The 14064-nt window shown below is 34.3% G+C and overlaps 1 protein-coding gene across 2 annotated transcripts in view; it reads left to right on the forward strand.

The window, feature by feature from the left end:
* LOC112051631 (nephrin-like) overlaps window positions 1-14064 on the forward strand; it is a 242188-nt gene that overhangs the window by 152823 nt on the left and 75301 nt on the right. For both annotated transcript variants that reach the window (XM_024090349.2, XM_024090348.2), the window contains exon 4: window positions 4328-4524. In XM_024090349.2, coding sequence (XP_023946117.1) covers window positions 4328-4524 — 197 coding nt within the window. The remainder of the gene's footprint in view (window positions 1-4327; window positions 4525-14064) is intronic.

Consider the following 14064-nt stretch of genomic DNA (forward strand, 5'->3'; position numbering starts at 1 on the left):
CCTGAGTCCGGAGTAATATTTTCATAACCTGTCTCCGGTTATGAAAATATCAATGTTCATTGAATTTTTTCTTTCGAGAAATTCTCAGTTTATAGTCTTGCTTGTGTTGTCCCATCCATCCTTGCGCTTTACAGACTATAATGATAATAATCTAACTGATCTACTCTAAACTGGTCTAATCTAAATAGTCTAACTGGAATGGTTAATAATGTTTAGTTAAGTTAATTTATATGTTAAGTTACGAACGAGTACCAGTCATTATCTTCGAAATCTCCGAGATCATTCCGAGACTTGGTCGCTAACTATGAGCCTCATAAGAAGGCTCAGAGTCACACAGCGGGCGATGCTATGTTATGATGAACGAGCTATGTTAGGAGTATCTCTGTGTGATCTAATCAGAAATGACGTGATCCGCAGAAGAACCCACCACCTCCCATGGCCCTTTCAACCTCTCGGTAATTTGGGCCGAATCGAGGGAGGGCGAACCCGGTACTTGCTCTTTGCGTGTTCCCGGGACGCCTTCTTGACTCCCTACAAGTTATTTTCTCTTTTCACTCCTTGTCCCTTGATACTCACTCTCCCCCTTCTGGGGCTGGACGACACACGACGTTGAGATCCGATTGCCCGCCGCGCCGCAGAAGAACCAAAGTAACCGACATAGCTCAACGAGTTGCGAAGCTGAAGTGGCAATGGGCGGGGCACATAGTTCGAAGAGCCGGTGGACGTTGGGGCCCGAAAGTGCTAGAATGGCGACCTCGCATTAGTAAGCGCAGTGTTAGTCGACGCCCCACCAGATGGACTGACGACGTCAAGCAACTCGCAGGGATTCGCTAGATGCAGGTGGCTCAGTATCGTGATGTTTGGAAGTCCTTAAAGCCTATATGTCCTGCAGTGGACATCCATCGGCTGATATGTAGATGATGATGATGAATAGTTTGTTTTTTTGCTTAAACGCGCTAATCTCAGGAACTGCTGATGCGATTTGAAAAATTATTTCAGTGTTAGTTAGTTAGATAGCCCATTTATCGAGGAATGCATTATGCTATATATTGTCCTCGTTTTCTTGCGGGAACGGGAACCACGCAGGTGAAACCGCGCGGCGTCAGCTAGTTTATTAATAAACTTTAAAAGACAAAGCTTCTCAGCAGAATACTTTGATCAATTCGAGTTCAAGATCTTATAAATACCAATACAAATTACATGTATTTAACATTTACTTATTTTATTCTCACATTTTTATAGACTGTATTACAATTTTTAGACAAAAAGAGAATAGTTTATAATTAGACACAAATGTATTTAACATTTAATAATTTCCCTTTTATATTTGTACAATATTTAGTTTGTTTTACACGAGACTTCGAGATATATGTACATTTCAGTCAATATATTTGCTCACAAACCCTTTGCATGTTACTGTGTAGACCAGTTCTAGACTGCTTGGATCATAAGATTTACACATAAACTATTAAACTATACATACAGTAAGTTGAACAACTTTGATGTAGATTGGTCGAACAAATACTGTTTGAGTTGCCTGAATTGAAATCTGGGTATCGACATAGTTAACGACTATTGAAGACGATTAATTTATTTATGATGTCTACGAGGTACACTCATAAGTGATATTTGATAGGGGCCCCCAGTAATTTATGGTTGTGAATAATCTATAACTTTATTGTTAAATCCATTAATGTCTTTCCTTTGTTCTAGTACCCTTGTGTGGTCGTAAATAGTTGCTTCACCTTGTGTCTTTAAGGCTATTATACATTATGAATGTTTGAATCCTGAAGATTTGTGTCAGGATAAGAAGTTGATGAAACAAAAAATCTCTGGCTTAGTTTGTTGTAGCCTTTTCTCGGACCAAAGCGCGTTTGGGACCCTACTTCAAATTTAAGTTTTTGATTTAAATTTGAAGTTACTCATCACCATTATCTAATTTAACATTACCCGACATTTCAAAATTACTTGTAAACCAAGCCTAATTCAATTATCTATAAACTAGGCCAAAAATCATCCATTTCAAATAAATTAATTTTGACTTTGACGACATCTATTTTTTTAAGCTTATCTAGCCATCGTGGTGGACTATTGGCCTAACCTCTCTCTTCTGATTCTGAGAGGAGACTTGAGCTCAGCAGTGAGCTGAATGTGGGTTGATAACGATAACGACGAATTTGGCTAATCCATTTTTCAACGCACATAGAATCTACTCCCCAAAATTCTGCCTAAATATCGTTCATCCATTTGAGAAATGCGATGCCACTTACAGTCACATATACTTACAGGCACATACTAGAAGATCCCCTGCAGTTTCATCTGCGTTATACTCATACCTGTAGGATTACAAGGATAAAACTTATATTACTTGCTAATAATGTAGCTTTCTATTAATGAAAGAATTTTTAAAATCGTTCCAGTAGTTTCGTTTCAAATGAACAAAGAAAAACGATTTACATCTTTATATTTTTAGTTAAAGTAAAATAAACTCTCTTGGATAAACCCTTTTGGGTCGGGGCTTAAGACGCCATCAAGTGTTACAATTATTATGGTAGTGAAAGACGAATATTTAACTGAAACTTTTAACAGCTTCGTTAACTATGTTAGCATCTGTTTTCAAAGGACACATCCCAATTTTGTATGGAGGCTGGGCCTTTAACTCAACTAAGCAGAACAAATTAATTTTATCTTGAAAGAAAATAAAATACATCGCTTAAAACCCAAAATAAAAAAAATTTTGGAACCCGCATTTTTTTAAAACTAATTAAATAAAATGTATTTTTTTCATTAGCTGACAACATTAATTAAGATTTTTTATCATGGCAACATACTTGTAACTCACAACCTGACAGATTGTCAGTGATCTTCGCATAGTAGCGTTCGTTTTTAAAACAATTTAAGGATTTATTTGGTTTAATGATTCTCTGTCTACGATTTAATGTTTCTTTATTGACTTTGACTTGTGTCTTATTGACATTTGACAATACATGACATTGACAGCTTACACTGGATATGAATTCAATTCCAGATGTTTTTATTGACTGTTTTGAACACTTATACTGCATTGTCTATCTTTAGTTTGTAGACAAGGGAGCGAAACAAAAAAAATATTTATCTAATTAATGCGGTTTTCAAAAATTCTGAAAATTATTTTCTCAGCAGCAATTTGTATCTTCTATTTGTTTATATAAAAAATACTAACGACCTGCTTATAAATTATAAATAATAAAGGCCCATTTTGGGACATGTCATTTGCCTTTAAATTACGTGTACCTATATCTGCTTCGTTATTATATTTTTTAGTCTACGGACGGGATCATGGCCAAATAATTACCGCGACAAGGGTAAGCTACATGAGCGGCCAAACGGTGATAAATGCGAAAAATACCACAATAATGTAAAAGGCAGTCCCAAAAACACAAATCCGTTTCAATCCCGACATCAATTAAGTACACCCGGTCAGATAATATTATCCGAACGAATTTATTCCATCTCCATTGCAATTAGATTACATTGATTAATGCGACGCGCCAATTGCGGATAACCGGTCACAATTTACATATTTAATGTTGACGGCGGATTGCCTCGTGTCCGAAGCTCAGCCTTTAATAAAAGCTTTTTGATGTGAATACGTCTTTTAAAGCCTTTGCAACATCAGCCTATTTTAATTGGCCCGCAACTGGGCTTGGATGCATTCTATATGAAAACTCTTTAAAAACACAGTTATTTTTTTTTAGAGAGAACTTTAGAGCTCTCGCGAAACTAAGCGTCTGGCGACTAGATACAAGATACAAGCGCCGAAGAGTTCATGCAAGCCGATTCCTTTCGGGTTACCTTTAAATATCCATGAATGAATCGAATCCAGAACCTCTAGGCTGAGAACTACAGCACTACTGCTCACGAGAGGTCGTCGAAGTCGAAGTCGTGAAGCCTGGAAGTGGTTTATTAAAATCTATACTAATATTATAAAGCTGAGGAGTTTGTTTGTTTACTTCCTTCCTTATCAGCCGATAGACGTCCAATGCATGGACCTCCAAGCACAACGATCTCGAGCCGCCAGCATCCAGCGGCTCCCTGCAACCCGCTCGATATCCTCGGACCACCTAGTTTTTAGTCTAGTAGTATTAGTCTTTAGTTTGTTTACTTGAACGCTCAAATCTCAGGAAATACTGGTCCGATTTGAAAAATTCTTTCAGCGTTAGATAGCCCATTTATCAAGGAAGACTGTAGGCTATAATTTATGCCTCGTATTTTACGGGAACGGGAACCACGCGGGTGAAAGCGAACAGTGTCTAAAAGTCGTATCATGATGATTGTTTTGTTCCAGTTATGACACACGTGTGCCAGGACCTACGGGCCACTGGTCGGACGACATGTTCGGGGATCGCGCGCGGTGGTTCGGCCAGCCCACGTCAGCGCTGCGGGTCCGAGACGTGCAGGCGCGCGACCGGGCCATTTACAGATGTCGCGTCGACTTCCAAGTGTCGCCGACTAGGAACTACCGCATTGCGCTCGATGTTATTGGTAAGTTATTATAGAATATAGATTTAGACTGCTGCTACAGTATAAAAGTAGGCACGTCTTCGCATTAGGTATAGACTCTGGTAAGTAAGTTGAATCAAAGTAACATTGTCTACGCAGGTAAAATTAAAAATGCTTGATAAAGAAAATTTAAAATAAAATCGGTCTTTTTACCACTCACTCAACAATTAAGGCTACTTCCAAACTGAGCATTGCTTGCAATATGTAATAAAAGTAAACGATGAACTGGGATTGCATTATGTAATAAAAATGTGACGATTTTTATTATTATATTACATAATATAAACTCTATGCTATTGTTTGAACAATAAATCAAAAACTATAGTTAAGGAATTTATTAGACACATTTTTCCTACAGTGAAATAATTGAAATTTTCGTCCAAGATTGCGTATGCGTAGATTCGTACGTGCGTCGCTTACACCTGACAATGTGTTATTTTCAATGATATTTTATTCTATAGATAGGTTCGTGCCTACAAAATCACCGCAAAAAGTGATCCGAATTAAGCTACAACACTGAGCGACAACACTGATGCACAATTTTATGTTTAGTACCATTGGGCATATATTTATGTTTAAATAGTTTTTACACTTCCCTAAACATATAACTCGACATTATATCTACAATATTTAGGTAAGAATATGGTTTCATCGATAGATGATATGAAAGTGTACTGTATACGTCACGAGAGCAAGGAGGACTGTTAAGTAACACGTCCTGTCGCCGCTCCGTCCACATTCTAACTCCGTCACATATGCAGCGACCTAAAAATTAAAGTTTTCGCCCATGTAGATTGTAGGTAACACTAACATTACACGATATTGGGGATTCTAAATTTATGTCTACAATATCGACTGCTACTATAACATAAATCATACTTGTGAAATGCATAAAATTGCAACTATAAATCATCTGTAATACTCACTTGACTTAGTTGCTTCCTTGCCAAGACTTCTAATTTAATGTTGGAGCAAATATTTGTAACTCTGCCAAAGTTTTGACATAAACGTGAATTGCTTATAAAAACTCTTGTATATTTCTAAGGCTTTTTCCGTTTACAATTTTTATTATACCTTCTGTATATTTTGAAACTTGTTACTTACTTGCGACTTTATTTGTAATTAGATCTTAATTAAAATGTGTTTTGATTTCGGTAATCTCGGCAGGTAAAGAGGCAGGTATGTGATAGTAAGAGTCACTTAACTATAGGAGTATAGCAGCGTGATGATTTATTTATCACGCATATATATGCTTTATTGCACAAAAGAAAAAGCAAAGTAAATAGAAGAAAAAGAATATGCGCAATGGATGTCTAGTTGGATAAAGAAATATCTGCCAGAGAATCTTTGGATAAAGGAATCAATATATTAAAATGCGGGACAGTGCAAAAACAATATGTCACTTTATTTTCAATCAAATTAACATGTAACATATATAAATAATTTGAACATTTATATTGTATTACTGGATTTAAAAATTTGCACGCCTAATTTGTGGCAAAACATGTTTGGCCCATTAATAATTGTGAATTGTATTCATTGTATCTGTTATAACCCATGTTTTAGCAAATAAATTATTATTATTATTAATATTATTATTATTAATACAAACAAAAACCAAAATAACAATTATAATTAGCTTTATTTAATTTACACGTACCTAATATATAAATATACAATATACATAATAAAAATATATACATTCATTATAAAATATATAATAAAATAAATAAATATATACAAAATTAACATGTTGTTTCTATATATACCTGATATAGAATACAACTAGACAAGTATATATAAATATTTAAATAAACGACTTTTAAAGTTCATGCTATCTTTGAATTACGTATTTCATAGGGAAGACCATTCCAGTGTGCAACTGATGTACTTGTAAATGACTTATTATAGAACTAAGAGTGACTGAGACGAACATGAAACCGACGTTTTATGCAAGCTCTCAAATTCTGACACTCAGTATTCGAGCCATAAAAAGAAAAATTCTGTTTTAATTAAGAAGGAGTCCTTGGGTGATAAAGAATGGAGCATAAAATAGAGAGAACATACAATTTACGACGTTGTCTGATAGGAAGCCATTTTAAACGAGCACTACATTCGAATATGTGATCAAACTTGCCTGAACACAAGATGAATCTAATACACATATTCTGAAGACGTTCAAGTTGAGCTGTTCTTCAGACAACTCAGATGATATGGGAAATAAGAAGATCAACAACAAAAGTTACCGCCAATGCATATAGAGTTGAACAATGATAGTTTTATACTATATATACGAGTAGGTAACGTCCCTACAAAATCACCGCAAAAAGTCATCCGAATTTATCTACACCACTGAGCGCACGCACACAAATGCTTTTTGTCTTTAATTCCATTATGTATTTATGTATATATAGTTTTTACACTTCCTGAACACTGAACTTCCTGATATTTAGATATCCTTTGTTTCAAAACGTTCGTTAAAAACCTAAAATCTAAATTCGCATTTAAAAAACTGTTAAAGAAATTTTTACTTGAAAAGCAGATTGTATTTCAACACCATGTGGCGGAGTTTTCCTTCATATAGGTAAAATTATATAATAAATATTTGTATATACTATAATATATGATATAACTATGTAATTTTGTTTTTAGTTTTTTAATTCACACGTTGTTATTTTAAGAATGCTGTTTTATTGTTTTTCCCTTTTTATTTTTAGTTAGTTATAATGTATTATTTTAAGTTTTACTTGTATTGTTTATTTTGGTTAATAAGGTTGTTGTGTGCTGTGTTGTGGCGGCACCTGGTCAACGGTTCCAACTGAAAACCAGCGCTGCATGCTCAGCATATGCTGAGTTGGGGCCCTTTATTGGGTTATGCCACACATCGCAGGATATTGTCCTGTCATATTATTTAATATGACAATATTATTTGATAGCATTATATGATATTATGAGCATATTGTGTTGTGTGGCATATTGCTATAATAAAGATTTTTTCTTTCTTTCTTTCGTGGTTTAATAAGCGACTAAATAAATTTAAGTCAATTTTTCACATTTGTCCGCCTCAGTTTTGATGCGCTAGTGCCCCATCTCTAGTAAAATATCATTGGAGACAAAAGGATATTTTTGAATTGGATTCTATGGAGCAGAATATGATTGTTATCTTAGTAAAATCGAAGGAAGTTAAGGTCACAAAGTACTTCAATAACGTACATGAATTGGAAAGTGTACTAATGTTTTCCAATTAGTAAAAAGACGGAGTACTAATGTATTCCATCCTTAACTAGATTTATTTAATTAGAATCGTAATTCTTTACAGTCTAGCAACAGACTTCCATCAGCTAGATCCACAAAAACAAAAAACTGAGGAAATGAAATAATATACTTATTAGTGAAAAAGTTATATATTAAGCAATTTAATGAAGTTAGAAACATTACAACGCGCACAAGGTTGGGAACAAAGAGAATGCGTCAAAGACAAGACAACCAACCATAGACAGCGAATATATGTTTTTTAAATTTTGAGTCTATTATATTTGAGTTCTAACACACAACACAACAAACGAATCAAAAAAGCATAAATACAATAGAAAACATTAATATTACGGTAAATTTTGCGAGTGCCCTAGTTAGTTATCCAGTATCTCGGAAAACTCGGACTTCCCTACTAAGATCTCGAGTTTAATGTGAGCTGATAACCAGACAGGATAGACTCATCTTCCCAAGCGGTTAAACAATGACTTGTTTTACTCGCTGATAATGTAGCTTTCCGTTCTTTGTGCTAGGTGCTAGGCTCTAAGCGCTAGGTACTAGGCGTGAAAGCCTAATGAAGTTTTCTTCGAGTTTCTAGTTAGGATCTGTGATAATGTTTTTATTATTACAAAAGAAGGGATGCTTGTAAGTAGAACTTTATTTATCGACATTATTGGGGTTTTCGAAAGATAAGAAATACCCTCTGCTTTTAGTTGCTTCCTAGCCAAGATTCTCTACTGACATTTATAGCAAATATTTGTAACAGTGCCAAACTTCGTGAAGCTGTGATTGCATTCTCTTATTGTGGCTTCAAAGGGTTTCATTATTTATTTTTTCAATATTTTCCAGCATTTTCAATACGTTTGAACTATTACTAATATTGTGGTTTTTCAATATACTCACATGACTTTTCGTCAACACTAGTATTAGGACTAAAATTACCAACATGAAAAAGATTTTAATTATGTAAACATTTATAAGACTGCCAAGCAAAGATATTTCTTCTAGTTCCATGTACTAGAAATAAGATGCAAAGTTAGCCTTGATTATACCTCTATCATAGCTTTCACTCACTTAAATTGGACGTAATTATGTGAAAAAAATCAAGTTTTTTTTTATTTTTTACTAGTTAGCCCTTGACTATAATCTCAGCTGATGGTATATGATGATGATGTAAACGGGCTAACTTGTTAGGAGGAGAATGAATATCCACATAGGTCCAATCCAATCCCCTTTCGGTTTCTACACGACATCGTATCGGAACGCTAATCACTGAGAGGTGGTTGTGGTTTGATTCCCTCCCGATATACTATCGCTGGAACCGCAATGGAAACAAAGTTATTAAAAATAGCAATCCTTGGAAGAGGCCTTCACCTGAGAGGGGTTCCTAATAGTATAAATATAAATAAGTTAAAAATGGTACATTGTAAATATTTTCCTTTCTTTGTCTGTTTAAAAAAAACTTTATTTAAAATAACGTACCAGATTGTAAAATCTATTTAGGAAATAAAAGGCTTTTTATTTTTTTTATTTTATTTTATTTATTTATTATACTATTCGTCCACTCCTATAATTCTTTTCCGACTAGTTGGAGGTGAATGAGATATAGTGTAGGAATTAGTAGTCTGAGACGGATATGACGTCGATCTCGTGTTAGCTCGTGCCAGCGCTAGGTGGCGCGACTTGTATTCATAAAGAGTAGGGAGTTAGAGAGGGATAGCGATCGGTTGGTGGGAACGACTTGCGCCTTGTCGTACGATCGGCTTCAGTGTGCTCGTGACGTTTGAGCCGTCCACATTTCTTGTTGTGTAATTCTTTACAGGTTACTTGGGATAGGCGGCAAGAGTAACTTGAGTGAAAAAGGGGAGTGTTAGTTAACTGTCTTAGACGTCTTTAATTCTACATACAACGATCACAAGTTCGTGACTCCACTCATGTTCATTCTCTGCCATTCTAGGGTCTTGTTTTGGTTATAGTTTGTTTTGTCCTGACAAATATTGTAAATCTGTTCGACATTGGTTTTCTTATTTTTGAAATCCACTTCTGAGTCTGCTTAGAATAGTATATTTGACAAATATATATAAGTACAATACAAATCCATGAAACAGTAAACACATTTAACAATTAAAAAATATTTAAACAATACTACAGAAAAGTGCTTTTATTTAGTAATTCATAATACTTTCAGCAAAATAGAAGGGTCTCTATTCCGTCCCGGCGAGCGGTCTGAATGAGGACCTAAATAATCTTTATCCTCGAGAAATCAACACAAAAGTTTTACGATTAATGCAGAGAAAAAAGTTTCTTTTATTCTTTTGGGAGCAAGCTTTCTTGGAAGGAATAAAGAAGCACATTGGACCTCTGTTAAATTGTGTCTTGTATTGTCTTGAAAATAGCCCGCTGTGATGTTGATTAAGTTCTAAATAACGGTCTTTCTTTCCTTTGATAGTTTCTCGTGTTTATTTGACCTTTGAGACAGGAAGTTTTAATCATTTTTAATGTTCATAATAGATTTAAAAAAGATATTTTTAGAAGTAAATATAAACCTCATCAAAGTTGTTTTGCTAAGATATTTTATAATAACCGTGATATCAAATAAGCCTAACTTGCAAAAGAATTTGATTTTACCAGACTCCTTAAAACTAAGGAACGAATTTTGATGCGGTTTACATTAATAGTAGAGTAAGAAATTTATTAAGGAAATACTCGTAAGTATAAAATTTATCAAGCGAACAAACAATTACAGAGTGCCTAATGGCAGTTTGGTACTGTGACTATCGCGTTAACGTAAACGCGAATTTCTAAGGAATTGAAACAGCGCCATCTAGTGGCACTACTGCACAACAGTTTTAACAAAAATTGTCGAAATGTTGCTCAATTCCTTTGAGATAAAAAAACAATACATGATTTATGGCAAATATAGCAAATAATAATATTGGACAGAAATACAAGGATCCATGAAACAGTTATAATTACATTACACAAAAAAAAAATTAAACAATACCTACTATAAAAAGTTCTTTAATTTAGTAATTCATAATACTTTTAACTATTTAGTTGAAAGTATCCACTGAATAAAGAGACCCTTCTACATATTTAGAAAGTAATCTTTATTTAATGGAGAAAACTATTAGCAAATTTTAACTAACTGTTTTAGCGTTTGTAATAACACGACGCCTAAAGCTAATATACATTAGCATACTCCCATAAATCGAATGATAATAATCTGGACCATTTGGTAAATTAATCAAAATTAATTGGTAATAATTTATTGATGAAATTACAGATTCCGCTACCGAGACATTTACATGAACATTTCAAAATTGAATACCATTAGCTTAATTACTTATTTGAAAAGAAAAATATTTTGAATAGAAACCAATATTAGTTTCCAGAAGTTTCAAATGAACAATGAATATTTATTTTGGTATTATTTACGAAAAATCCACGAACCCAAGAGATAGGGACCGGCTTGAATAAATACGTTTTACACCAGAAAAATCTTGATTTTACATTTTAAATAATTATGTATTTTTTCGTACGAATGCTAAATCTTAGAGGATTTAGAGATCAAAAATTACCGAATAACATGTGGACGTATGGTGGTATAGTTTTACAGTATTATACTATATGGCAGTATAAACTATACTGCTATATAGTATAATACTGTAAAACTACAGTATAATACAGTATTACAGTTCTAGTTTTTTTAATATTTTGTGATTTACACGGGGAAGATTGGGGGATATTGGGGGATATTGAGATCCTTTTACCAAAAAAACATAACTTAGCAACCACTTTCAGACATATAATAATTAATTTAGTTAAACGTGTTTCTGCTTTGCTGACACTCCTTTGTTTCACACATAAAAATACCTGTCTACTGCAACCGAAACTAAACCATCTTCCAAAACTAGAATACCTATATATTCTGTTGATTTTCTTTACTCTGAATAAAAAAAAGAAATAGACGGAAACAGTATCGCGCAGGACAATCACGATAAAACAAAAGATAGCAATAAAGTTGACCCTCTTTTATCCCGGTATACGCGCGAAACTTGGAGGGTAGACGCCCGAAGATGATTTAAGTTCGATCGAGGGTCATAAAAATGTAGGTCAACTTGAAAATTAAAATTTTATTGCACGAAGCCTGATACGCGCCCTGAATATGGGTATATCGGGTTATCTTGAGCAACTTGATGCATGTGTCGTAAACCTTTTTTGCTTCAACATTTTTATGTATTTTTTAAAAGTAAAAACAAAACTGTATGGCACTTTTTGCTCCTCTGTATCTTTGTTATTTTATGAATATTGATTTATATCAAAGATACATCTGATTAAAATTTATAATAACCATCCTTTTTAACTGCTACAGGAATAGGCCTTCTTGCTTAGGAAAAATATGAAAGGATATGGAGCTTCGACCCACCTCGTTGCACCAATGTGGGTTGGTGGACTTCGATTTCAACTCTTTAACTATCACTATAGCATGTTTATGATAGTGAATAAGACGACCTTACGTGCTCACCGAGGCCGTTAAGCTACCAACTTCTCTAGTTTGGGTTAAGAATTTTGACTGATAATAGGCAAGTCGACACTTTTTTAAAAGGTCTTAAATTGTTCATTAGTGTTACTAGATTGAAAAAAATATATTATATTTTTCTAACATGAATACATAACTTTATTAATCGATATCGTTATATTTTGGACCCTTTATGTACTACACGAATATTTTTCATATTAAATTTGATATGAGTCAACTACCCTATATCTTGGAAGTAAGAGTCAGTATTTCAACTAACTCCGAACTCGAATCCAAGACCCAGTGATCAGCAACCAAATACAACCACTGGACCGATAAGGCATTGAGTCTAAGGCCAAATTAAAACAAAACCCAACTTATTTAGAGGCAACTTCGCAAGAAAAAATATGAGCGAACAAAAGCGGTATCCGAGCGACAAAGATAAAATCCGAAGCTCACGTGAGGATCGTGATAACACACGTTAAAACTTCCACCGGGCTTTATCCCTGCATCGACACGGAATACCGACGCGGCCATAATTCCCTTACAACCTCGGAAATTTTATGGGTATATAAAGGTGTTGCGTAATTTTGATTGGCGTGTCTAATTTTGGACGCGGATTATGTGGTTCAATGCTGAGATCTGATTTAGATTTTGCTTTGCCCATCTTTTGGTCATAAAAAGATTCTCATAAAAAGATTTTCTCTACTCATCATTGACGTTAAAAAAGCGTAAATGAAGATCTATTTCCAACACCCAAAATTGAAAATGCAACACTGCACGAAAAAAAGCGTTGTGTTTTAAAAACGCTGTCGTGAAAAAAAATTACTTGGGAATTCATTTGTTGTATTTAAACGCTTTTTTAACTTGATTTATTTTTTGGTGACATAAGGGTTGACTTACTTTTTGCGCAAAAGATCAACCTGGCTATACAAAGTGGAATGCAGCTAGCATTCAAGGCATGCTACTGTTAAATTTGTATAGCTTAGTTAGCTCAAGTTTCTTTACAGTAGGTACGTAAAGCTAGTTAGTTTTATCGTATCCGTGAGCTTCTTATTGTATTTTTTTTCAACTTTATTTAATTTCAATATATAAGAAACACAAGTTTTAATATTTATGGAACGTTGGAAAGCATAATATCTACACTACACGGGCAGCCAAGCTAATCCAATAAACAAAGGGAAAATTAATTATTTTTTTAAAACAATATTAAAAAGCACATAATCTAAACTAAAGTTGCACGGAAAACCACCGTCTGAAACGGAAACTTACTGACATTGCAATGATCGCCAGGCCCCAAATGCGCGCCAAGAGATAATAAGATATTTATGTCTGCGAATCGCTCTCTCGTCCACTCTAAATTAAAGAGAGAGAGTGATATATTTATTTGACTGCGATGAAATGAAAGAAAGGCCTATATTGTCTAATTAAGTTGATCTCTTTATTCCTTGGCGCCATCAACCTTCAGGTTGATGCTTGTCGCGTATGTGTAGATAAGGTATAGAAACCATGTTAAGATTCTTAAGCCTTTTATATCATGACAAAACAAACCCTTTCTGTGTTGCATCATTGCTGTATTTTAGGTAAGTATCGCATAAAACGTCTCTCCACTAGAACATCCCCCATTTTCCAGGTCGACAACCGAACGATATGAACATATCGCGAGTGTTCACGTGAAAAATCTCGCGAATGCCCGCTACTGACATATAAAACGAATGGAGTACTGAATATAAAATCATGATTTTAAA

Source organism: Bicyclus anynana, chromosome 6 (assembly GCF_947172395.1).
Source record: "Bicyclus anynana chromosome 6, ilBicAnyn1.1, whole genome shotgun sequence".
Classification (NCBI taxonomy): domain Eukaryota; kingdom Metazoa; phylum Arthropoda; class Insecta; order Lepidoptera; family Nymphalidae; genus Bicyclus; species Bicyclus anynana.